This window comes from Microtus pennsylvanicus, chromosome X (assembly GCF_037038515.1).
Source record: "Microtus pennsylvanicus isolate mMicPen1 chromosome X, mMicPen1.hap1, whole genome shotgun sequence".
Lineage (NCBI taxonomy): Eukaryota > Metazoa > Chordata > Mammalia > Rodentia > Cricetidae > Microtus > Microtus pennsylvanicus.
Genome location: NC_134601.1, coordinates 4,946,927 through 4,971,678, shown reverse-complemented (window position 1 = coordinate 4,971,678; position 24,752 = coordinate 4,946,927). Strand labels below are relative to the sequence as shown.

The 24,752-nt window shown below is 43.4% G+C and overlaps 1 protein-coding gene across 12 annotated transcripts in view; it reads left to right on the top strand.

Annotated features, from left to right (window-relative positions):
• Positions 1-837: 837 nt before the first annotated feature.
• Arhgef6 (Rac/Cdc42 guanine nucleotide exchange factor 6) overlaps positions 838-24,752 on the top strand; it is a 127,918-nt gene continuing 104,003 nt past the window's right edge. For 3 of the 12 annotated variants that reach the window (XM_075958941.1, XM_075958940.1, XM_075958939.1), the window contains exons 1-2: positions 838-1,109; positions 2,322-2,405. In XM_075958941.1, the coding sequence (XP_075815056.1) occupies positions 945-1,109; positions 2,322-2,405 (249 nt within the window). In that variant the 5' untranslated portion in view covers positions 838-944. Of the gene's footprint in view, positions 1,110-2,321; positions 2,406-11,491; positions 12,523-24,752 lie in introns of those variants that run through there. The other 9 variants (XM_075958951.1, XM_075958947.1, XM_075958938.1 and 6 more) reach the window with 8 other exon arrangements.

Here is a 24,752-nt window from a genome sequence, read left to right as displayed (position 1 = left end):
TCTGAGTCTGTGCTAAGGGTACTGCAGCTGGACTGTGGAGTGGAACCAGGTCCAGAAAAAGAATTGCTAAAGAATGCAAGTAAACAGGATGGCAGATGTTATCCTTAGCCTATTTCCCTAAACATAGCTTTTTTGGCTACAAAGTAAAATGCCATTCTTCCAGCTTCTGCTTATACGCGGTGATGGCTGACAGCAGGGACAATCTTCATTTACTTGGCAAGTTGTCACCGTGTGACTTCACGTGTTTTGTAAGGAAGGAATGATCGTGACACACAAAATTTCTGTAAGATTGTCTGAGGACATCCGGCCATTTCTGGGAGGAATTTTCTCAACCCACCTAAGTCTTTGATCAGTCTCTGTTTGACCAGCACAGCTCCCCACGAGGCTTAGAGCTGTCTGACCTAAGAGGCAGTTGGTATCTTCCTCCCTTCAGAAGCTAGATTTTTCACTGGAGCCAGACTGTACTGCCAGTGTTTCCCAGTCTGCCCCGTACCCGTCTCCTTTCCAAGGTTCTCTGAAGTGCTGGCTCACTCTGGCTTCCACAAGCACTTGCTTACTTCTTTGCCTCCCAGCATCCTCTTCACTTCCTTTCCTACAGCGAGAAGCTGTAGTGTGTGTTCCTCCCTTAAAAAAAAAAAAACAAAAAAAAACCCTAAAGAATTTGTTTTGCAGGTTTTGAAAAAAAAAAAAAAAAAGAACACCAGCGATGTTATCCCAGGAGTTTGTCCATTCGTTATCATCCCTTCCCATATCTTTAAGTATGATCTCTGTGGTTTAGAAATCCCACGTTCCACTGTAGTTAAAGAAAAGTTGCCTTAAACCTTTGCCCTGCAAGCACCAGAAGGGAGCTCATAAAAAGGAAGACAGCAGCAGATGCAATCGCGGATGTGGCTTAGTCCTCGCAGCTGCCCCGGAGAGCTGTGCAGAGAGTACGAGCCCCAGTCATGAATCCAGAAGAACGCGTTGTGACATGGCTTATATCTTTGGGAGTTTTAGAGTCTCCCAAAAAGACCATCTGTGATCCAGAGGAGTTCCTGAAGTCCTCGCTGAAAAATGGGGTGGTGTTGTGCAAACTCATCAGCAGACTCCTGCCTGGTTCGGTGGAGAAGGTAAGGTCATTTTGCAGTGTCTTTGGGACTGCCTTCCACCACGGAGCAGCAATAATATCATTCTTGCGATTTTTTTTTTCTACGGCCCGGTCATGGGAATCCCCTACTTCAATATCTTTCTAAAAGCCAGGCATTCTTTCTTACTGTCCCTGTGCTTTAAAAAGGTCAGAAAATGAAATGCTATCCTTCAGGAGTTGGCCCCCAAATGTACTAAAAACCTGTTACACCACTGGCAGTCCGGGATGGGAGGACTCGCTTATCATACACGAGCTCGCTGTGTTGTGGAGATGCGTGTTAAACTTCCCTGTGCACTTCAGACATGTTTTGAACTTTAGATACATGAGTCTGAGGAATAATGAAATAATTTGGAGTAGATCTTTCTGGGGCTTGAGAGTTTGCCTGAAAATTGATGAAGACTTTATTTCTTTAAAACAAGAGCCATTGAAGAACTCTATTCACAGAAGTCAATGCTACATAAAACTCACAAAACTCAGAGAGAAACCAAGTGTGTTGCATTGAATGCAGTGAGCATTTAAAGTGAAACTAAACTTTGCTCAAGAAAATTCCAAGTTTTTTGAGGTTAAAAGCCCATGCTTTAACAGTGGATGACTTGTAAAGTAGGTGCTTTTGTGGCACTGGAGTTCTTAGGATTCTTTTTATCAAGGTCGTGGTGGAATGGGGCCGTAAGTAAAGCTTCTTTGCCTCTTGGAATCAGTTCTATCTTTATTGAATGAGTGTTTACTTATAATTTCTTAAACTTGAGAAACGGTGATTAAACTAGCGATAAGAGGCAGCATGACATGATAAAATATAGTGCCCAGCCAAAGTGAAATATAATATCAACAAATTATTATGAGGAGTAGAGGGAAGTAATCAGGGTGGCCTTTTTGAATGAAAGCAGGAAGTAAATTTAAATATATATATATTTAACATATGATAAATATATCTTAGTCTCTCCAGTTTGCTATCCCCACAACTGACTTGAAGGTATGAGGAAACCTTTTTAAGTAGAAACGGCTTGCAGACATTTGAAACAAAAAACCAACCGTTTAGGCGTTTGCATCACTTCCTTCAGTGGCTAATTCTCTTCCTGGATGGAGAGCAGGGCTGTCCTGTACCTTCAAAAGCCGACCCCATCTAGTTATCTACAAAGGATGATGATCGTTTGTCATGGCTTAGCAATCTCTAAGTGACATTTGACTCTTTCTTTAGTATTGTCTGGAGCCCCAAACTGAAGACGACTGTATCAACAACATCAGTGACTTCCTGAAAGGATGTGCAACTCTTCAAGTGGAAGTAAGCTAACCTGCCTTGCCTTTCAATTTTCTCTTCTGTTAATAAAACGAGTCCATAAGAAGTATGCGATTAGTTTTCACTGCCAGTAGCCACAAAGATAAACAGAGGTAGCCCCTCAGAGAAACCAGGGTTGAGACGAGTGGTCCCCAGTGGTGCGCTGCTAGTGTGTGTCTTTCAGAATCCAGTTCTAAACAAAGCAAGATCACTAACTGGGCTTGGTGACACACACCTATAATCTGCAACACTAAGGTGGTGGAGGCAGGAAGATCAGAAGTTCAAGGTCATCTTTGGCTCTACATTTAAGTTTGGAGCCAGTCTGGGCTGCATGAAACTCTTTCTCAAAAACAGCAAAAAAGAAAGAAAGAACAGAAGCAAAAAGGAAAGAATAAATAAAACAACAGAATACAAAAATGATGACTTTTGAATGTAGCTTCTCTTCAGGTGAGCAAACTTTTTGTGGGTGTGCTTCCTTATTAATGGGGGGAAAACTTGAGTCACTGGCTACAGCAGAGGGTCTCAGGAAGGAACAATAAAATAAATGAAAAAAAGAAAAAGACATGGCCCAGTGCCAAATGATCAACCCTGAAAACATACTTACAAGCAACATTATACTGACTGAGCAGGTTATGTTTAGAAATATGTATGCATCTGTGCATACATATATACATGTAGTAACAACCGAAAAAGAGGCCATGAATTTAAAGGAGAGTGGAGAAGAAGGATTTGGAGGAAGAAAAAGGAACAGAGAACTGTTGTAATGAAAGAGAGAAAGAAAGAGAGAGAGAGAGAAAGAGAGAGAAAGAGAGGAAGAGGAAGAGAGAGAAAAAATAAAGAAAGGAAGGAAGGAAGAATCTTGAGGAAAAAACAAAAAGAAGGGTCTCTTTACTCCCATTAACATTTTAGAACAGAGGGAGACCTTGGAAAACTACAAGAACCTGGCCTTCAAGTCAAAACTGTATTTAAACAGAGCAAGTGATACAGAGGCAGAGCAGTGGTAGAGGCTTGGTTGCAATGCACAAGGCCCTGGATTCAATATAAAGCAAAATAAAAACCCCAAGCCACGTTAAACTACGTTGCACGAGGAACCCTAATGCATGCATACATGGTATTGCTGAAAAAGAGTGCAATACTTCTGCATGTACCAAGTTACTGTTCACGGTCCATGTTGTTTCTATGGTGCAGGGATGGGATCCTCCTCTTGCACAGGGAACGCTAGCATGGAGTTGAACCTTCATGCCCTCTCCTAAGGCTTTTGTCTGTGAAATAGGTGTAACACTAACTACCTCACATTGTTGTTTCAGGGTCAAGTGAGATATTGCTTAATTATGTAGATTTAAGAAAGTCAATGTCCTAAAATGTGTGAGATAATTTGGGTATTATCTTTAGCTCAGGGCCAGGTTAACAGGTAAACAAGTATTACCTGTGGGCAAGTGGTGGGGGTTTGAACGTGGACTCTGATGCTAAACTTCTTGGGTTTAAACCTCATTTTGTGCTCACTAGTGACATTATGACCTTGGAATCTGTTATTTCACTATGCTTCTCTGTCTTGGCCTCTCCACCTATACAATAGGAACAACAGTGGCACCTGCCTGTCTATTGTGATTGGTATGAAATGTCAATGAATTAATACATGTAAAACTCCGGGAAGAGATACTGGGGCATATTATCCTTCAAGTAGCTATTTATTATTGTTGTTACTATTATTGTTATCTTTACTAGTCCTTGTCTCAGTTCAACTTTGTTTCCTTCCTAGTTGGGTGTGGTGGTGCACACCTTTAATCTCAGAACTCAAGAGGCAGAGGTAGGTAGTAGATCTACGTGAGCTCCAGGCCAGCCTGGTCTACATAGATAAGTTCTAGGCCAGCCCGAGCTACAATCCGAGACCGTCTCAAAACAAGTTATTTTTTTCTTGAAGCTAAGCCTAATCTAAAGATACATCTGTGTCATAATATCTTATTCCAATCTTATTTACGTGGGTGCTGGGGACACAAATTTATTCCGATATTCCCTACTTCCCAGAGACACCTCAGCCATCTTGAGGTTCATGGTCCATGTGGCTTCAGAGCCCGTGGTAACCATTATAGGAAGCTATCTACTGTGGAACAGACCATGACATTTCTTGTTTGATTTTTCAAATAAAAACATGGTGAAGTTGTCAGCAATTTCTGCACTAAAGCTGCCAGAAGGTGTACTGTGCGCTTCTTCTTTGCAGTTCTAAGAATACTGGGTGATACGGAAACACCTCCTGCGGCTCCACTGTTGGGGGCTTTCTGTTAACTAAAGATTATTCTTTTAAGCACAAACGCTTAAAAGTCTTTTTTTTTAAAAAAAACAAAAAATGTTTAGTTCACTTTGGGTAGAAATTTTACTAAAAAGTGTATCAGACGGATATGATATGAACATTGTGGTTATTTTATTCCTTCTGTAGTTTCTTTTTTTTTTTTTTGGGTTTTTCGAGACAGGGTTTCTCTGTGGTTTTGGAGCCTGTCCTGGAACTAGCTCTTGTAGACCAGGCTGGTCTCGAACTCACAGAGATCCGCCTGCCTCTGCCTCCCAAGTGCTGGGATTAAAGGCGTGTGCCACCACCGCCCGGCTTCCTTCTGTAGTTTCATAGGTGTGTGTGCGTATTGAGATGTATGTACATTGTGTGGGGTACAAGTGTAGTGTCGGTGTCTTCTTCTATTTCTTTCCAGTTTACCTAAACCATTTTGAAACAGTTGATTTATAGAAAGTTCTCTCTCTCTCTCTCTCTCTCTCTCTCTCTCTCTCTCTCTCTCTCTCTCTCTCTCTCTGAGATAAAATCTCTCACTGTTTCGGATAAACTGGCTGGTCAACAGGCCCCTCACCCATCCAGCACTGCTCAGGATGATAGCAGCTGCTTTCGTGCTCAGCTTTTACATGAAGGCTGGGGACCCGTTGGTCCTCTTGTTTGTGTAGCAAGCACTCTAGTCACTGAGCCATCTCCCTACCCCTGTATGTTAGAACCTTCCTTCAGATCCCTGGAACTGGAGTTGCAGATGGTTGCGAGCTGCCACGTGCGTGCTGGAAATCGAACCCAGGTCCTCTACTAGAGCAGCCAGGGCTCTTAACTGCTGAGCCATCTCTCCAGCCTGATTGCAGAAGATTTTAAAATAATTTTTCAAAGTTAGCATTCAATGTGATGGGCTTCGTTGCAGACAACTATTTTCAGGGTTGAGTGAAAGATGGATCTACAGCTCTTCACGTATCATTGCGTCTAAACTCTAGTCTTACGGCCCACTGATACCTTGTGACTCAGTGCTCTTCATACTGTTATGCACAAAACTGAGCCACGTTGAGTCACTCACAGAGCCCTCAGGGAAGGCACATACAATCACCCCAGAAAGAATGAGACTGAAAGCTGAGCTGGAAGGCATGGAGCAGCCAAGTATGTGGCCAGTCCAGTCCCCAAGCTTCCCGGCAGCTGAAAAACAGACCTGTACAGAAGTATTCACAAAGGTCAGGGTGGAGGGGGGGGGAGAGACAGAGAGACAGACACACACACACACACACACACAGAGAGAGAGAGAGAGAGAGAGAGAGAGAGAGAGAGAGAGAGAGAGATCTGTCTCTGGCAACAGTGGGAGGTACAGAGCATGGCGGAGCTGAGTTAACTTTCTAAAGCTCTAAACGTATGAAAAGAAAGGAGAGGGCTTGCCGGTTCCCCAGAGCGCCCTACCATTTCCTAGCATTTATCTGAAGAAAGGCTGCCAGTTTGAATCAGTCAGTTTGGAAGATTGTAACGCTGAGTCAGGGAGGTGGGGGTCCCAGGTATGGGGGCCACATTATAGGTTGGTGATCACTGGGCCTCTCCAGATGCCCTCCATCTTCTGTTGACTGTGGATCTAAGAGTTTAGGGTCTCTAGTGGTTCATACAGCTAACAACAGAGAAATCTGAGAAACAAAAACTCCCTCCAATTTTTGTACTATCCTTTTAGACTTTTAAAAAATTTTTTTGACAAAGTCAGATTTTTTATTTTTGCATGTGCATGTATGTGTGCATGTGTGTGTGTGGGCACGCACATGTGTGTGTCAGCCACAGTGTGGTGTGTGTGTGTGTGTGTGTGTGGAGTTCAGAGATCATCTTTCAGCAATTATTTCTTCTGCCTCGTTGAGGCAGGATGGGTGTCATTTCTGCTGTTGCGGTGTGTCCTCTGGGCTAGCTCACCTGAGAGCTTCCCAGCAATTTTCTCATCTTTGCTTCTCATCTCCCTCTGCTGAAATGACAGATGTGCACCGAAGCAGCTGGCCTTTATTTTTCAATTAAAATGTATTTCATGTGTATGGGTGGTTTGCCTGCATGAATATCTGTGCACCATTTGCACGCCTGCTGGTCACGGCTATAGAAGAAAGTGTCAGATCCCTTGGGACTGTAGTTACATAGGGTTATAAACCACCATGTGGGTGTAGGAATTTGAATCCGGGTCCTCTGCAAGACAAGGCACTGCCCTTAACCACTGAGTCGTTGGGTTCTGGACATCCAATTCAGATTATCATGCTTCCCCACCAAACATTTTCACCCACTAGCAATCCAGACAATTCTCTCTCTCTTTACATTGACTTTTAGAGTCATCTGAGATACACTTGCACAATCAAAGGTCATGAATAGTTGTGTTTTCCTTTAAGAATGTTATCACAAATTGAGTTTCTTTCCCTCTACTGTGTGAGTTTTAGGGCTTGAACTCAGGCTTGGCAGCAAGGGACTTTACCCACGGGACCATTTCACTGGCCCCAAGTTGATTTTTCTGGATGTGGACATTCAGTTTTCTAATTATCTGTTATTGAAAAGACTACCTTTCTTCCCTTTAGCTGATTCATGTAGCTTTTGAAGTCAAAAAGTATGAGTCGTCCAACTTGTTCTTAGTTTCAAAATCATTTCAGAATACTCCAGATGTTGAATGTGTGCATGAGTTTTATATCATCTCCTGCCTGTATTTTCTTTTCTATCTATCTATCTATCCATCCATCCATCCATCCATCCATCCATCCATCCATCTATCTATCTATCTATCTATCTATCTATCTATCTATCTATCTATCTATCTATCTACTTATTTATTTTTGAGGCAGACTTTCATTGTAAAGTCACAGCTGACTTGGAACTTGCTATTGTAGAGGAGGCTAGCCTTGAACTTGCAACAAATATTTCTTTCTGCCTCTGCCTACTGACTGTTGGAATTACAGGTGTGTGCCACCATGTCTGTCTCCATTTCTTAAAAATAGCCAGCTAAGACCCTGACAGGGACTGTGTTGAACTTACAGATCACTTTGAGGAAATGTGTTCTTTTAGTAACCAGGTCTTCAAATCTGTGAACATGGTTATCTCTCCACGCATTTGCATCTTCTTTCATTTCTATCTTGTTTTTATGGTTTTTAGCATATGTGATTTATATCACTTTGGTTCAATTTTTTTGCACCAAGTATTTCATACTTTTTTTAATTCAAAATAAGGTCTCATGCAACCTAGGCTGACCTTAAATTATGTAGCGATGTAGCTAAGGCTAACCCTGAACTCCTGAACCTCCTGCCTCTTCCTCTAAGTATGGGGATACACTTTTATATACTATTATATGTGGATTTTTTTTAAAAAAAATATTTGTGCTGTCATGGTGGTATGCATCTTTCATCCCACATTTAGAAGGCAGAGGGAGTTAGATACCTGTGTTTCCGATCAGTGACTGCTACATAGTGAGACGCTATCTGAAATCCAGTTGTGTGTGTGTGTGTGTATGTGTGAGTGTGTGAAATCCAGTTGTGTGTGTGTGTGTGTGTATGTGTGAGTGTGTGAGTATATGTGTGTTCATCTGCCTCTCTGTATGTATACCACATGCATATTGGTGTCTGCAGAGCCCAGAAAAAGACATTGGAACCCTGGAACTAGAGTAGTTATATGCGGTTGTGAGCTACTTGATTTGGATGTTAAGAACTAAACCCAGGTCCTCTGGAAGAGCAGGAAGTGCTCCTAACTTCTGACTCATCTCTCCAGCGTGCGCGCGCGCACACCCCCCCACCCCCACCACTTTTTGAATTTCATTTCTTTTCTTCTCTGCTCTTTTTTAAGACGTGGTCTCACATAGCTCAGGCTGGCCTCAAACTCACAATAGTTAAGAATGAATGACCTTGAACACTGGTCTTTCTGTTCCCCGTCTGTGAACCCCTCACACTCCACTCAGAATTGTCTATTGTCTTCTTAATTGGCTTTGGAACATTTTTTTGCTAGTGCATAGAAATAAATTAACTTTTAATATTTATTTTTTATCTTTCAACTTTTCACATTTTGTTTTCAGGAGTTTGTATGATTTCTGATATACAAGCTTATGCCTTTTATGAATAGGGATATTTGTGATTCTTCCTTTTCTGTGCTACTTTATCAGGCTATAACCTCTAGTGCATATTGAGTAGACGTGGTAGAAGCAAGTGCCTTGTTTTGCTTTTTATCTTACAGAGGCGTTAGTCTTTCACCAGTAGGTACAATGTTAGCTGCGTATTCTTTTTTTTTTCAGCTGGTTATTTCTTTATAAATGAACTTTAGTATTGAGAAAATGTCCTTATAATGCTAGTTTGTCAAGTTTTGTTTTTTATTACAAAAGATGATGATCCATACTCTGGATCAGTTGGCTTTGGGAGGTGGTGGTAGGAGGTTCTGAGTTCAGGGTCATTCTCAGCTACATTTATATGCCCCTGTGTGTATACTATGTCGAGCTTATTTGTGTATGTGAGTTGAGGTTTTCATATGGAGGTCAGAGGAAAACCTCGGATGGTGTACCTTGCCTACCCCTTGTTATTTTGAGTCTCTTTAATGTTCAATGCTGCATACTGCAGGCCAACCTTACATGGAGTTTCTGGGGATTCTTCTTCTGTCTTCACCGCCTGTCTTGCCATAGGAGCACTAAGATTACAGACATGTGCCATTGTGTCTGATTTGAACCCAGTTCCTTGTGCTTGTGTGTGGCATTTTACCAACTAAGGCACCATGCCCACCCCAGTTTCCTTTGTCGTTAATTTAGGCTCTTTACAATAGTGATACATTACATTGATTGATACTCACATATTGAATCAATCTTTCATTCCTGTGATAAATCCCAGTGAGTTATGTTGTGTATGTACATAGAATTTCGTGTGCATTCGTGATTATTCTTGAAGAATCTTTCATCATAGAAATGAATTACTGTGTCAGATTTTAATAGATAATGTCAAATTCTCCTACAAAATGCTCTACCAACTTACATTTCTACCAAAACACTGAAAGGGTTTTCTTCCTCGTGTCCCTGTCAATGCTGCGCATTATTTATCTTAAAGTTTGCCAAAGTGATGGATGAAATGGTATTTTTCTTTGCTATAATTTGTATCTCACGATCCCAAATGAATTTGGACATGCTGTCACTCCTTTATCGTTCATTTCTATTTCTTCTTTGTAAACTAAATCCATCTTTTTTGTTTTCTCAAAGGATGGAAAAGACAGAGAGGATATTCAGTCAAGTCAAAACTACACAGAACATATGAAAATGATCCTTATTTTTAGGTAAAGTCAGTAATAGAAGCAGGAAGTCACTCAACAACGTGAGCAGAGGCTGATCATTTTAGAGTGGTCAGCGTGGTACTTTTCTGGCTGTATTGCTTGATAATGGCCATGTGAATACTGGTCTGTGGAACCTCTAGCCCAGGGACTTTTCCTTTATTCCCAGTAGATACTTTTTCCTCCATCATCTTCTACCATGGTTCCCTGCCTAGGACATTTTCTGGTCTCCATTTTGCAGAAATAGACATATCTTCTGCTTCTGTACCCAGCTTACTTTGTAAAAAAAAAAATCTTTGTTCATGAAGGGTTATTAAATGAATACGTGATTCAAATAGCCCCCCTCTCTCCTTCCTTCCTTCCTTCCTTCCTTCCTTCCTTCCTTCCTTCCTTCCTTCCTTCCTTTCTTCCTTCCTTCCTTCCTTCCATCCTTCCAATATCAGCTGGTAGCAGTCTGGCCTTTTTCTGCCCTACTCCCTTGTTCCCTCCTGACTTCCTGAGTCACTCCATCTGCCTTGTCACCATAGCAGCATGGGTGCTGTCCCTAAAGTGAGGCTTGTGGGACAGCCCCTTCCCAGGGACTGTTCTGCAGGGAAGCAGTCCTAGAAGTAAGGCAGCTTTACCAATGCTCATGAGTTAAAAGGAAATCTGCCATGTTCTTGCTCTAAGAAAGTAGAAATAGGCCACACCCCTAACTAATGGCACAAAGAACTTCTTCAAGTCTTGGCAGGGTTACTTGTGTGAACTCAGACTTCCTCTCTCTAGGCCTCTCTCACTATGTAGCCCTGGCTGGCCTGCAACTTATTATCAAGACCAGACTGGCCTCGAACTTACAGAGATCCATCTGACTCTGCCTCCTGAGAGTATTGGGATTAAAGACATGCGCCACCACACCCAGCTAGGAAGCCTGCTTAGAAATCAAAGAATGGGTCATGGTTTCGCCCTTTTCCATCCGTTTCCACCAGGCAAAGCTTCCACTCAGTTTGACTAGTAGGAAGATTAAAAAGGGGTTCGGCACCTTTTCTTCTTGACTAGCTGAGCCAATGTGGCAGTCCTAATAGAGTTCCACTGCTTCGGCTGACCTCATCTGTCTCTGGCTATGCTGCCTTTCTATACAAACTGAGCTTCAAGATGTACACTGAGCGCACATCTCAACTACTCCATAGAGTGAGACAGGAGGATGTGAGTTCCAGTCCATTCTGGGTTAGAGATGAGACCCCGTCTCTACACTTAGAAGGAGTTCAGGGGTAGACCACTTGCCTAGCATGTGTTTCTTTGAAAAGTCTGTCTTCAGATTTTGGGGGTCTGCTCTGGGAAAAGATGGATGTGAAGTGCTTCTCTGCTTGAAGGAAAGGGTGAGAGGATGTCTCTGTGGGTCACCATGCAAATTACAGGTCACAAGTTACATCCCTGGGATGAGGAAGGAAAGTTGTTCACTAACTAGGAATGCTGAGTCCTTGACTCCAGCATTCCCAGCAGGGGGGGGGGGGTTGGCAATGACCCCAAGCCCTGGTAGCCCTGATCTTGGGAACCGGGTGGCAGCAGCATGCGCAGTGTAGCTGCAGCCCTCACACCGCGGCTTTTGCTCCTTCGCTGGCTACTGGGGTGTTGAGACTGCTGCCACCACAGTCACCACCACCGCTGCTGCTGCTGCTGCTGCTGCTCTGCCCTGCGCCGCTGTCACTTCCAGTTCCTACTTCTGCGATCCAGGTCCGGGTCATCGCTTCCCCGCTGCTGGCCCGGTCTCTCCAGGCTTCTTTTCCTCCCGGGTTCTGGCTCCAGGCAGCAGAACTGGGTCTGGAGAAACCCTGCGGTCAGGCTCCCACAGGCCACCCGCTCCCCTCCTGTGGCCACCCTACAGGGGCACGCCTCCCGCAGCCCGCGATCCTAGCTCTAGAGAGAGAACTTGAGGGCAAGAATCTGACTTCCCTCTTCATTAAAATAAATAAATAAATACATAAAATCCTTTCCCTGGGAAGCTCAGAAGCTCGGCAAGGAGTTTGGAGACTGGCGCCCCCTCATCACGCGTCCAGGAGCAAAGTTGCAACCGCCCCTCCCTGCCGGCCATACCAGCAGGCTCTCCAGTTTCGTCCTGGTGGCAGCCGTGCGGGGCAGGGTCCCAGCTCCATCTGGGGACTGCGCTTCCCGCAGCCTTGGCACAGGCTGGCGGCACTCGGCGGCCCCGTGACTCGGAAGGGCGAGCCACTTCCAAGGAGGAGGCTGGAGGGAGCGAGCAGCAGGAGGACAAGCGAACCAAGCCAGGTGACTTGCCTGGGGGGCAAGGGGTCAGGGGGAGGGGAATGTTGAGGGCTTGGTGCTGGGGAGCTGGGGTAGCCAGGGGAGGAGCCACCCTTCCTCCAGGATTGACCGCCTAGGTCTGCAGCCCAAGTCGCCGCCGGTCTGTTCGCTGCCAGGGCCTCTCCTTGGTGCACTGAGCCCCTGGGTACCCAGAACCCGGGCGGGAGCCAGGGCACAGGGTAAGGACGCGCCAAACTTAGGGGCGTGTTGTCCAGCTTCGGCCGCAAGGTTTGTAGCAGACTGGATTCTGTCTTCTCTCCTCTGAACCAGAGCAAAGAGACAACGGTACTGTTTTTTGATATTAATTTGATGATCTCCCTAGCTGGGGCAATCCATGCATTGGGGAATGTTTGACACAGGTCTGTCACAGAAGTGGTTTTCGGATGGGCTCTATCTGGTATTCCAATGTAGCTGTAGTTGATTGCGAGTTTTCATTTTCCAGTCATTGAAGGACCCAACAGGTATCCCAGCTATTTCATTTCTTAGTTCTAGAGGAGAGAGCCCTCAAGTTTAGCTCTGTCTCAAATATCTTTCTTCTCAATACCTTATATTTTTAGTTTGGTTTTGTTATTGTTTTTGGATGTAGGAGTGACTCACATCAGTTTTCCCTTCTTTTCTTAATATGTAGTGGGAGTAAAAATATACTCAAAGAATATATTTTGCTATGAAACTACGTTTTTCAGTAAAAGCTTCCCATGAACCAAAACAGCCACACAGAACAGAATGAATCTCAGTTGGTGTTTAAGTTTTTTAAGGTATTGATTTTAAAGGCAAGATTTTGAGATCTAGGCTGCTTTTCTGACTTGTATTTGCCTGGAAAAATCCCGTTTGTCCTTGAACTTCCTATCTTAATTTTGACATTGACCATGGTAAGAGGATCTCAGATGACATCATTTGCTCCAGCCACAGTTCAGTGTTCCACCACTGAGAGTACCTCTGTCCAAAAATGTAAGGCCTGGGCCTGCCCTTGGACTTCAGCAGCTTTCTCTTAAGCAAAATATTATGCTCCATGCCAGGCAATGCTGCAGTCCCTTCTTACATAAGCAAACTCCAGGCCCATGTGGCCCAGGGTATGCTTGGAGCTGTTGAAACAAGAGAGGGGCCGTTTCCATGTGACTTACTGAAGGATGACCGAAGTTTTGAATACAATAAATGACCAACTAATAATCTCGCCTTGTATTTCTATGGTGCTTAACTTTCTTTTTCTTTTTTGCTTTTTGGGAATGTTTTCCACTTACTCGAACTCCAACTTACCGTATCCTTATAAAGGGCATTTGAAAACAGGCATTGTTTTCGATTATCAAAGAAACCGAAAAGTTTGGCCAAGTCATGCGCTTCTAGCTGCAGACTCAAGAGGCTCCCTCTGCTTCTGCTTCCTGGCCAGATTTTGCTGTTTGTTCTCACTAAAAGGTGACACTTTGTACAAAAGTGCTTTGTTTGGAACATTGTCTGGGTGGTCCATGGCCTCTGAACCAATCGTTCACTTGCTAGCTCTCAGTTTGGCCTCTTGTGCTTGCATAGCGTCCACTCTGTAATTAGGGGTGAGCGCAGGGTCTGGGATTTGTTTTTACCTCTCTCATCTTCTGCTTTTCTATTCCTACTCTGGGATAGCAAGGGATGACTAGAGGGAACAGCCAGAACCTAGAAATTTTCAGTCCTCATTTGACAGCATTCATAGAGGATTATTTCGGTCTCTAGAAACTTCTCCAGGACGCAAACTGAGAGGGCATGTGTTTGGTTCACTTAGATAGAGCAATGCATTTGTCCATCACCGATGTCAGGGGGTTGTATGCAAAGGAAGAAAAGCAGCTGAATGCCATTTCTCCTGCACCTTGGGCTGGCTGCTCAAAGTATATTATCTAATTTAATCCTCACAATAACCCTGCGAGCGAGGTAGGTGGCGTTGCACCCATTATCCAGTGGTGGACACTGAGGTTTGGAGACTAGCCTCATCCTGGAGGTGCAAAGCAGACACAGCATAGTCAGGTAGACCTCGTTTTCTCTGTCATGAGCCACACTGTGGCCGTCAGGGAGCCGTTTTCAGATCCTTGGTTTTCAGACATGACCATGCATTAGAAGCATGTGGGGGTACTTTCAAAACCACAACTATTAGAATCTCATTGCCCAAAGCTTCTGACTTGATTGTCGTACAATGAGGTCTTTGCATTGGTGTTTTTAAATGCTTAAATCAGTTTAGTGAGAAGAATTTTAAAAACTTGAAAATGTTCTAGTTGTTTATGCTGACGAGTCCCCACAAATGACACCCCTATAATCTCCACTTGGCTTAGGGAGCAGAACATTATCAATAGCTTCAATAGTCTTGTGTGCCTTTCCAGGCATGGTCGCTCGCCAAACTCCATGAGAATCGATTGTTCTTTTTTCCTCGTTTGGTACATGAGTTGGGTGGTAAAGAGTGTTGTTTTCATAAAATGTCTTCCACTAAGCATTATATTTACTGTAGGTACTACTATTTAACTTTTTTTTCTGTTTTAGTTTTTCAAGACAGGGTTTCTCTGTAGTTTTGGGGTCTGTCCTGGAACTAGCTCTTTTTTTTTTTAAAGATTTATTTATTATGTATACAACATTCTTCCTCGATGTATGCCCGCACGCCAGAGGAGGGCACCAGATCTCAGTACAAATAGTTGTGAGCCACCATGTGGTTGCTGGGAACTGAAATCAGGACCTCTGGAAGAGCAGCCAGTGCTCTTAACCTCTGAGCCATCTCTCCAGCCCCTGGAACTAGCTCTTGTAGACCAGGCTGGCCTTGAACTCACAGAGATCTGCCTGCCTCTGCCTCCCGAGTGCTGCTGGGATTAAAGGAGTGTGCCGCCACCACCGCCCAACTATTTAACTATTGTTTATTGCTGAGTAGTAGTCCATTGTTATAGATAGCCAAATTTTGTTTATCCTATTCACTCACTGATGGACATTTAGACAGTTTTCAGTTGGTATGTGTGTTGCGTTGTTACTGCAATGAATAATTTTTATAAGAATATCCTTGTGGGTATCCCATGAAGAACATTTTTGTTGAATTTATGTATAGTAATAGAGTTGCCTGGTTATAGGGTATGTATAGATTCTGTTGTAAAAAGGGCCTCCAGAAAGGTGATTGAAGGGACCAAACCTTTAGAAGATGTGTTTAAAAAACTATGCAAGCAGTTCTGGCATGCGTCTAGGGGTGAGAAGCACTCCTCTAGTTTATCCACATTTTAGTTATCTAGCCACGCCAAGCCTTTGCTACCTGGCTGAGACCATAAAGAAAGTAATGTTAAACCGAGTGGAGCGGCACAGGTCTGTCGTCCCAGCACTTTGGAGGCTGGAGCACGAGGATTGTTGAGTTGGAGGGAAGCCTTGCTACACAGTGAGTTTCGGGCAAGCCTGGGCTCCAGAGAGGAAGAGGCAGAGACAGGAGGAGAGGGAACTGCTGAGTTAGGTAATTTATACATATTTTCCCATCATCCCTTACATACTATTTTATACTTTTCACTTTGTTTATTATTATGATTATTAGCGTGTATGTACACGCACACCTACATTGTATTTATATGGAGGTTACAGGGAAATTGTCAGTACTCACTGTGGTTATGTTTTAATATATCTGTTGGCATGTCTTCAAAGTCCTTAAGTCAGAGACCAAAGATTCTTTATCCTTGTAACTGTAGTCCTTGGGATGGAGCAAGGATTTTAGCAGATCCTAGTCCTTGGGATGGAGCAAGATTCCTAGCAGATCCTACCTAGTCCTTGGGATGGAGCCAGGCTCATTACAGGTACTCACTAATATCCACTAACTAAATTATTGTCCCGTGGAATGGCTGCACAGTCAGGGGAGTCCTTAATTCTGAGGGAGGTAATCCTTTTCTGCACTGAGACTTACATGCTTTGTTCCTAGGAGATTGCCTCAGTCTCCCACTCAGAGACAAATCGCTTCTACTTAGCTAAGCATGTGAACATTAAGGGTAACCTGGCTGCTCACCCCAAACTGATGAGAAGTGCTGGATGAGGTGAGATGAGGGAAGGGATGTGGAAGCCCCTGGCAAACTGGGACACAGTGCCTGCCTAGCCATCTGGGGTAAAGGAGAAAGAGGGCCTGCTGCAGGTTAGATGTGATGGAGATGCCAAAAATGTATGTGTGTGTGTGTGTGTGTGTGTGTGTGTGTGTGTGTGTGTGTGTGTACAAAACACAGAAAAATGAAATCAATGGTACACCAGCAAAAGGGAGAAAACTATATAAATCAGACCCCCAAACACAGAACCATCTGAGGTCCTTTCAGTGGTGGGAGGCCAGGCATGCTCTGTGTGGGACTTGGTGACTAGAATTTGCTCCTTGCCCTGTCTTGGTCCTGCTTCAGACATTCTTATTTATCCCCCTGTCCCCTGTGCGAGCAAGTTTGTGTGTGTGTGTGTGTGTGTGTGTGTGTGTGTGTAAATGGTATAGTAGCACAGTGATTAAGAGTTAAGAGCTTCAGCTTAGCTTTGCACTTAGTCTGACTTGGGTTGGCTACTTAACATGGATATGACAGTCTTTCAGGTGGCAGTGGTACATAGGATCTCTGATGAGGTATACGTTACCCTTAATGCTAGTGACAGACGGCAAGAAAAGCAGTTGGCACCGAGTGGCGACTCAATGAATGCTAACTCCTTTTCTCTATCCCTTCCTTTCTCCTTTCTTCTCCTCTCCTCTCCTTTTCTTTCTTTCAAGTGGGTCTCATGTATTACCCTCAAAGTCTCTACATAGTAGAGGATGACCTTGAACTCCCAATCCTCCTGCTACTACCTCCTGAATGCTGGGATTATAGGTGCATGCCACCAGGCCTATTTTATGTGGTGCTGAGCATTGAGCCCAGGGCTTTGTGCATTCGAGGAAAGTACTCTACAAAATGAGCTTTACCCCCAGAACTGAAAGCCCATTTCTAATTGGAATTTTGATGTCTTCTAGTAGACTTATTCAGATGTCGTTCTGCATTATGAAAACAGCAGCTCCCTTGGTTATGTTGAAATAATCCTGTTTGATAAGTGAGCTGACTGATCTCTTGAAAATGTAACATTTAAACAGATTAGATGTAGAGCAAGCATTAACTCTGGGCTCTCTCAGAGTTCTGTGCTTTTTATATTAGCTATGCTGGAAAGTTAGACATGGATGAAATTTGAATGGGAGACAAAAGCATCCAGCCTATCTTGCATCTTACCTCCATGTTCTATTTGGCAGAGCCGGCCTGGTTTTGGAAAACCATCTTAAAGAGCAAAGCCAAAGGTGAAAACCCCACATAGTTTGGAACACTTAATACAGGCTTTTTCCAGAAAGCAAAACAAAGCTGAATGTTTCTGGGCTTTTTAGATGAATTGTGGTGGCAGACTTGGCTCTGCTTCCCAGGATTCACTGCAAAGATGAACCCATTCGGGATTGTCAGGGTCTTTCGGAATTGAGGGTCTTTCCCCCTGTCACTGAAATTCTCATTGAGGACAGTCACTGAAGTTTGGGGTAAGATCCAATGTGCTTAAGATCATTTCTAGAACGTGTTTGCTTTGGGAGACTACAGGAAGACAGTTCATATTTCCTCGACACTGTAGTTCATTGTAACCCATGAGCACAGATTGGAATACTTAACTGGAGTGTCAGACAATACACAGAGCATCGTCCAAAACGGCTTGCAGCAGCTCTCACTCTTTCTCTCCTTTGGTCTTGCAGTTGTTCTGAGCGCATACGCAGGCTATGAATCTATTAAGCCAGACTTCCCTCTGTCCTGGAAGTCACTATTATAACAGGCTGGCCCCGAGCTCATGGGAATCTACTTGTCTCTGCCTCTGCCCCTCAAGTGCTTGGGTTAAAGGTCTGTGCCGTCATACCTATCCAATTTTTTTCTTAACTGATAGAACAATTTGCATATGGTTTCCTTTATAGCAATGAAAGACTAGAAATGTACTTGGGGATCCAGTTGTAAAGAGGAGACTGGATTCTTTAGTTGTTAACCCCAGTAACTTCTGTAGTCGCCATCCTGTGCTCTAATAATAGAACCAGCTTGGATAGATTCTTCTTAGAGTGGAGAACTCAGGAAAGGTGTCTAATATTTTCTAGTCTATACACCAACTAGGCAAATATAAGGAAAGAATAGTTTCTTGTGTTCGTCTCTATGAAAGGGGTTTAGTTCATGTGCGTTTTTACATGAACCTATTTATTGTGACATTAAAATACCACAAAATGTAAAAAGTGTAATACCCAACCTAGAGAAAGATGCTCACTTATTGTTTCAGTTAAGTTAAACAATTCAATGAATGATCTCTTGTGTTTGGTGGAGACTAGAAAGCAATTCCCCCTTGCACACAGGAAGGAAGTAATAAACCTGTTGAATTGAGCACAGTTGGGGGGCAGGGGATCAGAATCAATGGCCTCTATTTAAAAAAAAAATAAAGTATGTAATTTCTAAAACGGGAGCCCATTGTTTCTGAGTTGAGTTGTATGAACCTGCTCTATGAAAAGGAATGCATTTTGTTAGTAAATTGTATCACTGCAATCTTCCTGACTGGAAATGTAAATTCTCTCTTTTTAAATCTCACTCACTCTAATTTCCTTTTAATGCTGACTCCAATCCAGGCTGTTTCTGAGGGCAACTGAGTACAATGTGCCTCTTTATTTAAAGCATGCAGCCTTGCTCAGTTTTCCTCAACTCCAGTTCATTCTAACTTGGTCACGTGCATCGGTGAGGCGCCCCTTAAGATAAGTGTAAGAATTTGGGCCGGGTTGGCCACACTGCATAAGGCACGGGCCACCATTGGTGATGCCACTGGATTTAGTACAAGTCAAAACTGCACACTGAACGTTTCTGCTGTACTTGCTTTCTTAAGACACGGTATCACTATGAAGCTCCTGCTGGATTAGAACTTTACATCTGGCCCAGGGTAGCATTGCATTTGCAGCGATCCTCCTGCTTTTCCTTCCCAAGGGCAAGAATTACAAGTAAGATGCTGCTTCTCCCGGGTGTTTATCCCCTGCAGACAGAGTTACTGTGTAGTCATGGCTGGCCTCAATTTAGGATCCTCCTGCCTCTGACTCCCCAGAGCTAGGATTATGATGCCTGGCTGGCTCACAATGTGCTATAAAAAATATCCATTACTCTCTCTGTCTCTGTCTTTCCGTGTCTGTCTGTCTGTCTCTCTCTGTGTGTATGTGTGTGTCTGGGAATGTGCATGCAAGAGTGCCCATGGCACGCAGGGGGAGGTCAGAGGACAACTTTCAGGAGTCAGCTCTTTGGTTTCACCAGCTGGGTTGAGGGATTGAGCTCAGAAGGCAGCCTTGCCCAGCCGCCATTCCTGCTGTCTTGGGCTGTGCTTTTTGAATTGCAAATGAGAGAAGTCTGAAGGCACACACTGGCCCCTTGAGGCCCTTGCTCACCAGTATTTTAGAGAAGGTAATTGTCCCACCCTGGCCAGGGCTGTCTGGTTCGGAGATTTGGAGATAAGGATCTTCCTGTGTGTTTTTGCTACACAGTTTTATGTAGCCCAGGCTGGCCTCAAACTTTCTCTCACTACATAGCTGAAGATGACCTTTAACCCTCAGGATCTTCCTGCCCTGGCCTCACAAGTGCTGAGGTTACAGGTTGGCAGCACCGTGCTTGGCTTAGAGTGACGGGTCTCTGAAGATGGCCTTTGGAGTTGTGCCCACAGCTCCCCAGAGTAGCTAGTCACACATCTTTTCTGTTTGGCTTCTGGTGGAAGATTTACCTTCCTAATTAAGTTCCGCTTAGACAAATAGAGTAAAATCCCAGTTTTATTCATTCTTAGGGACTTGAATATTATTACAGAGATCAGACATGTCAGTTGAGGGATAGAATAGGACGAGAGGGAGAAGGAGGAGTTAAATCAAGGTGAGACAGAGTGCGGCAGCTTGCAAAGTGGCAAGTAAAAGCATTATTAAGGACTGCTCCCACCCAAGACACAACGACAAGACATTCTTCTACTTCTTGGAAGTGTTGACTTTATTTTACGAGGCAGCTTTAAGGTGTCAGTTCCCAACATCGTTTATGAAGAGCTGGGTCTGTGAATACTAAGAATTTTTTTTCTTGTAATTTGTGTATTAGCCAAAGCTAGCTCTATAGTGAAGGGAGGGTATCTTCTCAGTAATTATAGAGACATTGGTGAAGGGAGGGTATCTTCTCAATAATTGTAGAGACATATGTGCAAATCCAAAGAACAATGCATTTGACTAATAAAATCAATTTAAAGCCAGCACACGCTCGTAAGCCCAACACTAAGGAGCCGAGGTAGAGGGCCACAAGTTTGAGACTGCCTTGCACTGCATCACACTTTCCAGGTCTACCTTAGCTATACAGCAAGACCCCATCTCAGAAATCAAATCTGAGAAAGCTGAGGAGATGACTCTGTGGTTAAGAGCGCTGGCTGGTCTTCCAAAGGACCCAAGTCTAATTCCCAGCACTCATACGGCAGCTCCTAACCTGGATGTAACTCCAGTCTAAGGGGACCCAATGCTTCTTCTGGCTTTTATGGGCCTAAGACATGCACATGACAGCCAGAAACTCACACATAGAAAATAAATTAGTTAAAAATGAAATCTAGCAACTTTTGGTGAAATATACTGTAAATAAGCATTTTCTTTGAATTTATTATTTTTGGGATTAAAATATAATTACAGCATCTCCCCCTTTTTTTTCTTCCCTCCAATCCTGGCGAAGTACCCTCCTTGCTCTCTCTCAAGTTCAAGACCTCTTTCTTCACACTCCTAGTTAGAAATCCAACCTCTAAGTCTGTGTAACATTATTTGTATGTATAATCACATACATATGATTTTTCATAAGACTATTTTCCCCCCTTTCAGTATTCTTTATTGCCTACAGCTCTTTATCTAGGTTCCAGGCTCCATTTCTCTGTTTCTTGTTAGCATGCTTACTGGTGTTATCTTGTTCATGTTTTATTAAGGCATTCATGCTGGTGAGATTTTGTAGCTGTAGCTTCTCTGACACTTCTAAGAGACATTGTAACCTAATCTGTTTGCATTCTCAGAAGGCAGGGTAGTACCTGGGAATGCCTTATATATATTTAAAATTTTACCTTCAAGGGAATACAACAGAATGGAAAATTTGGTGACACACACATAGAATCCCAGTACTTGGGATGTAATCAGGAGTTCAAAGCCAGCCTCAGATACATGGAACACTGTATCAGAGAGAGAGAGAGAGAGAGAGAGAGAGAGAGGAAATGGAAGTTAGTGTATATGAGGTTGGCATCTTTAGTTCCTAATTTTTTATGTGTATGTATGCAGTATGCACCTGTGCATGTGGGTACACATGTCTGAGGATGCCAGAAGTCAATATCAGGTGTCTTCCTCAATTATTATTTTTAGATATTTATGTTTATGCATATGGACGTGTATCTGTGAGTGTATGCCATGTGTGCGTCGATGCTCAAGCAGTCAAGAAGGCATCGGAATCCCTGGAGCTGAAGTTACAGACAGCTATAAGGTGCCTGATGTGGGCGCTAGGTGTTGAACTCATGTCTGCTGGAAGAGCAGCAAGTGCTTTTAAGCACTGAGCCATCTCTCCAGGCATCTACCTTTTTCTTCAGATATGAGCTCTCCTTGCACCTGAAGCTCATCAATTCTGCTAGATTCTCTAGCCAGTACGTCCCAAGGATGTGCCTGGCTCCTACTCTCCAACTCTGTGGCGAGAGCAATGTGCTGGGTTTTTATGCCAGCACCAGGGATTCAGACTCAGATCTTCATGTCAGGAACCTCACTGCCTAAGCCATCCCACCAGTCCGTTTACCAGATCTCACATAGTATCCCTTTCCTTATCTTACTAGAAAGTAGTAAATTAGCGTATTTGCTGCTGTTCTGTTGCTGTGATAAAACACCAAGACCCAGGCAACTTACAGGAGAAAGGGTTTACTTAGGCTCATGGGATAGGAATCTACCATGGAGGGAGGCACGGCAGCAGGCAGGTGTGGCAGCTGGTGTAGAAAGCTGAGAACGCACATCTTGAACAGCAAGCATGAAACAGAATTAGTATCTAGAAATGTTGCCAGTCTTTTTAACTCTGAAAGCTGATTTCCAATAACATACATCTTCCAACAAGGCCATGCATCCTAAATATCCTTAAATAGTACTATCCACTGGAGATCAAGGGTTCCAACATCTGAAATCAATAGGGGGGCATTTCTCCTTCAAACTACTACAGTTAATTCCTGTTATATATTAGGTGCTCAGATGGTATTTATTGACTAGATAGTAGCTTGATCTTAATTTTAACTAGTTTTAAAAATATTTTCTTCTAGATATCTTGGATGTCTAATACTAACTGTATAGTGAGTGAAAAAAGGAAACGAAGCTAGGTCGCCTCCAACATATCATTGCTCAGTGTTTTTATGCCGAGCTGAAGCATCTGTTTCAAAGTAGTCTTATTTTACTTTTGGTTTGTTTTGAGATACAGATTCATTACATAGCCAGGACTGGCCCTCATCTTGTGTCAATTTTCCTGCCTCAGTTTCCTCCCTCAAGTATTTTTAGAGAAAGAGAGAAAGTTGTGGGAGCTTACGTCCTATGATGAAACACTTAGCTTCCCTACCTGCCCACTTCTTATTTCTTGTCTTACCCTGGATCTCTTGGTTTCATTGGCCTTTCCTCCTTTAAAAGCCAGATTTATTTATTTTTTTACTGTGCATATATATGTACACATGCACTTTTTATTGTGTGCCCGTATATATGTATACATGAGTGAGCGTGCATGCCCATTCACATGTGTGGAGGTGGAGTTGAGAGAACAACTTTAGAGAATGTGTTCTCTCTCTTCACCATTCAGTGTCCAGACTGAACGCACATTGTCAGTCTCGGCAGCAGGCACCTTTGCTTCTGATCCACCCTGCTGGCCCCTTCATTGGTCTTTCAAAGTCAGACCTCTACATATGCTCTGTTCCTACATGTGACCTCCAAAGCGACACAAATGGTGAAGTAAAGTCTCCCAGTCACACTCTGGTAATAAGTGAATTTATTAACAGAGTGAGAGAAAATTTATGAGCTCTGATTTATCAAGTTTTAATAGGAAAACTAAAAATCTTTTGCCCTCCCTTCTTTCTTGGAAAGACGTGCCAAAAGGACAGGTATTTTTGATGTAAGAAATATGTTTGAGCGGGGCGATGGTGACGCACGCCTTTAATCCCAGCACTCGGGAGGCAGAGGCAGGCGGATCTCTGTGAGTTCGAGACCAGCCTGGTCTACCGAGCTAGTTCCAGGACAGGCTCCAAAGCCACAGAGAAACCCTGTCTCAAAAAAAAAAACCAAAAAAAAAAAAAGAAATATGTTTGAATTTTATTCTAAAATATTTACTTCATGTGTATAAATGTTTCCCCTACATGTATGTATGCACAACATGTGCCTGTCATCCATGAAGGTGAGAAGTATCGAATTCTTTGGAACTGGAGGTATGGATGGTTGAAAGCCACAATATGGGGGCTAGGAATTGGACCTGAGTCCTCTGCAAGAGCAACAAGTGTTCTTAACCCCATATGGAACCAGTTCTCTGTCCTCTGGATTGAGATTAGGAAAGAGCCAGCCTGAGAATGAAAAGACTTTAACAGGATGTGGCTAGGTGTCTAACTTAGTGGCTCCAGACGCTAGAGGTCAAATGCAATCCAAGTTTAGGGAATTCTGCTGGATAATGATGAGTAGTGTTTGGGCTAACCCTTGGAACTGAAACATGATGGAGATCTAGGGTTCAGGTCCTAAGTAATCTTTTATAAAAGAGAACTGTAAACCCACAAGAGAAAGAGAAGCTCGGTGAAGAAAGAAGAGCTCATGGGGCACGCATTGATAGGATGAGGTAGTAAGAAATACTGGACTTGTTAGGGAGGAGTCAGTTTGAGAATATTCTTGCATGCTACCACCTCAGAATGACAAACATGCTTTTTTGTTTTCTTTGTTGTTAATATCCATTTACTTTTTTGTGTGTGTCTGAGTATTTTGCCTGTATGTAAAACATATATATATGTATACACACAAACACACACACACACACACATATATATATATATATACACACACAACACAGACACACACACACACACACACACATACACACACACACATATGCTCATAGAAACCAAAAGAGAGTGTTGGATCAACTCAAACTGGAGTTAGGGACAGTTTGTAAGCTGTCAGGAAAGTGTTGCGAACCGAACCCAGGTCCTGTGCAAGAGTAGCAAGTACTTTTAACTACTGAAGCATCACCTTTTCAGCTCCTGATGTTTTTTAGAGATAGGGCCTCACTCTGTAGCTCATGTTGTTCTGGATGTCACTGTGTACCCCAGTAAAATGGACCTTGAGCCTGTGGTGATCTCCCTGCCTTTGTCTTCTGAGTTCTGGGGTTATGAGCAGTATCTTCCATGCCGACCCTATGAGCTTGATCTTTGAGACAGTTTTAGGTTGGCTTTTGCTGGGTGACTGTTTGATCTGTAGATGCTAACTGAAACACTCTAACTAATGTCTCTGATATCTGAGTTCCTGAATGTCCACC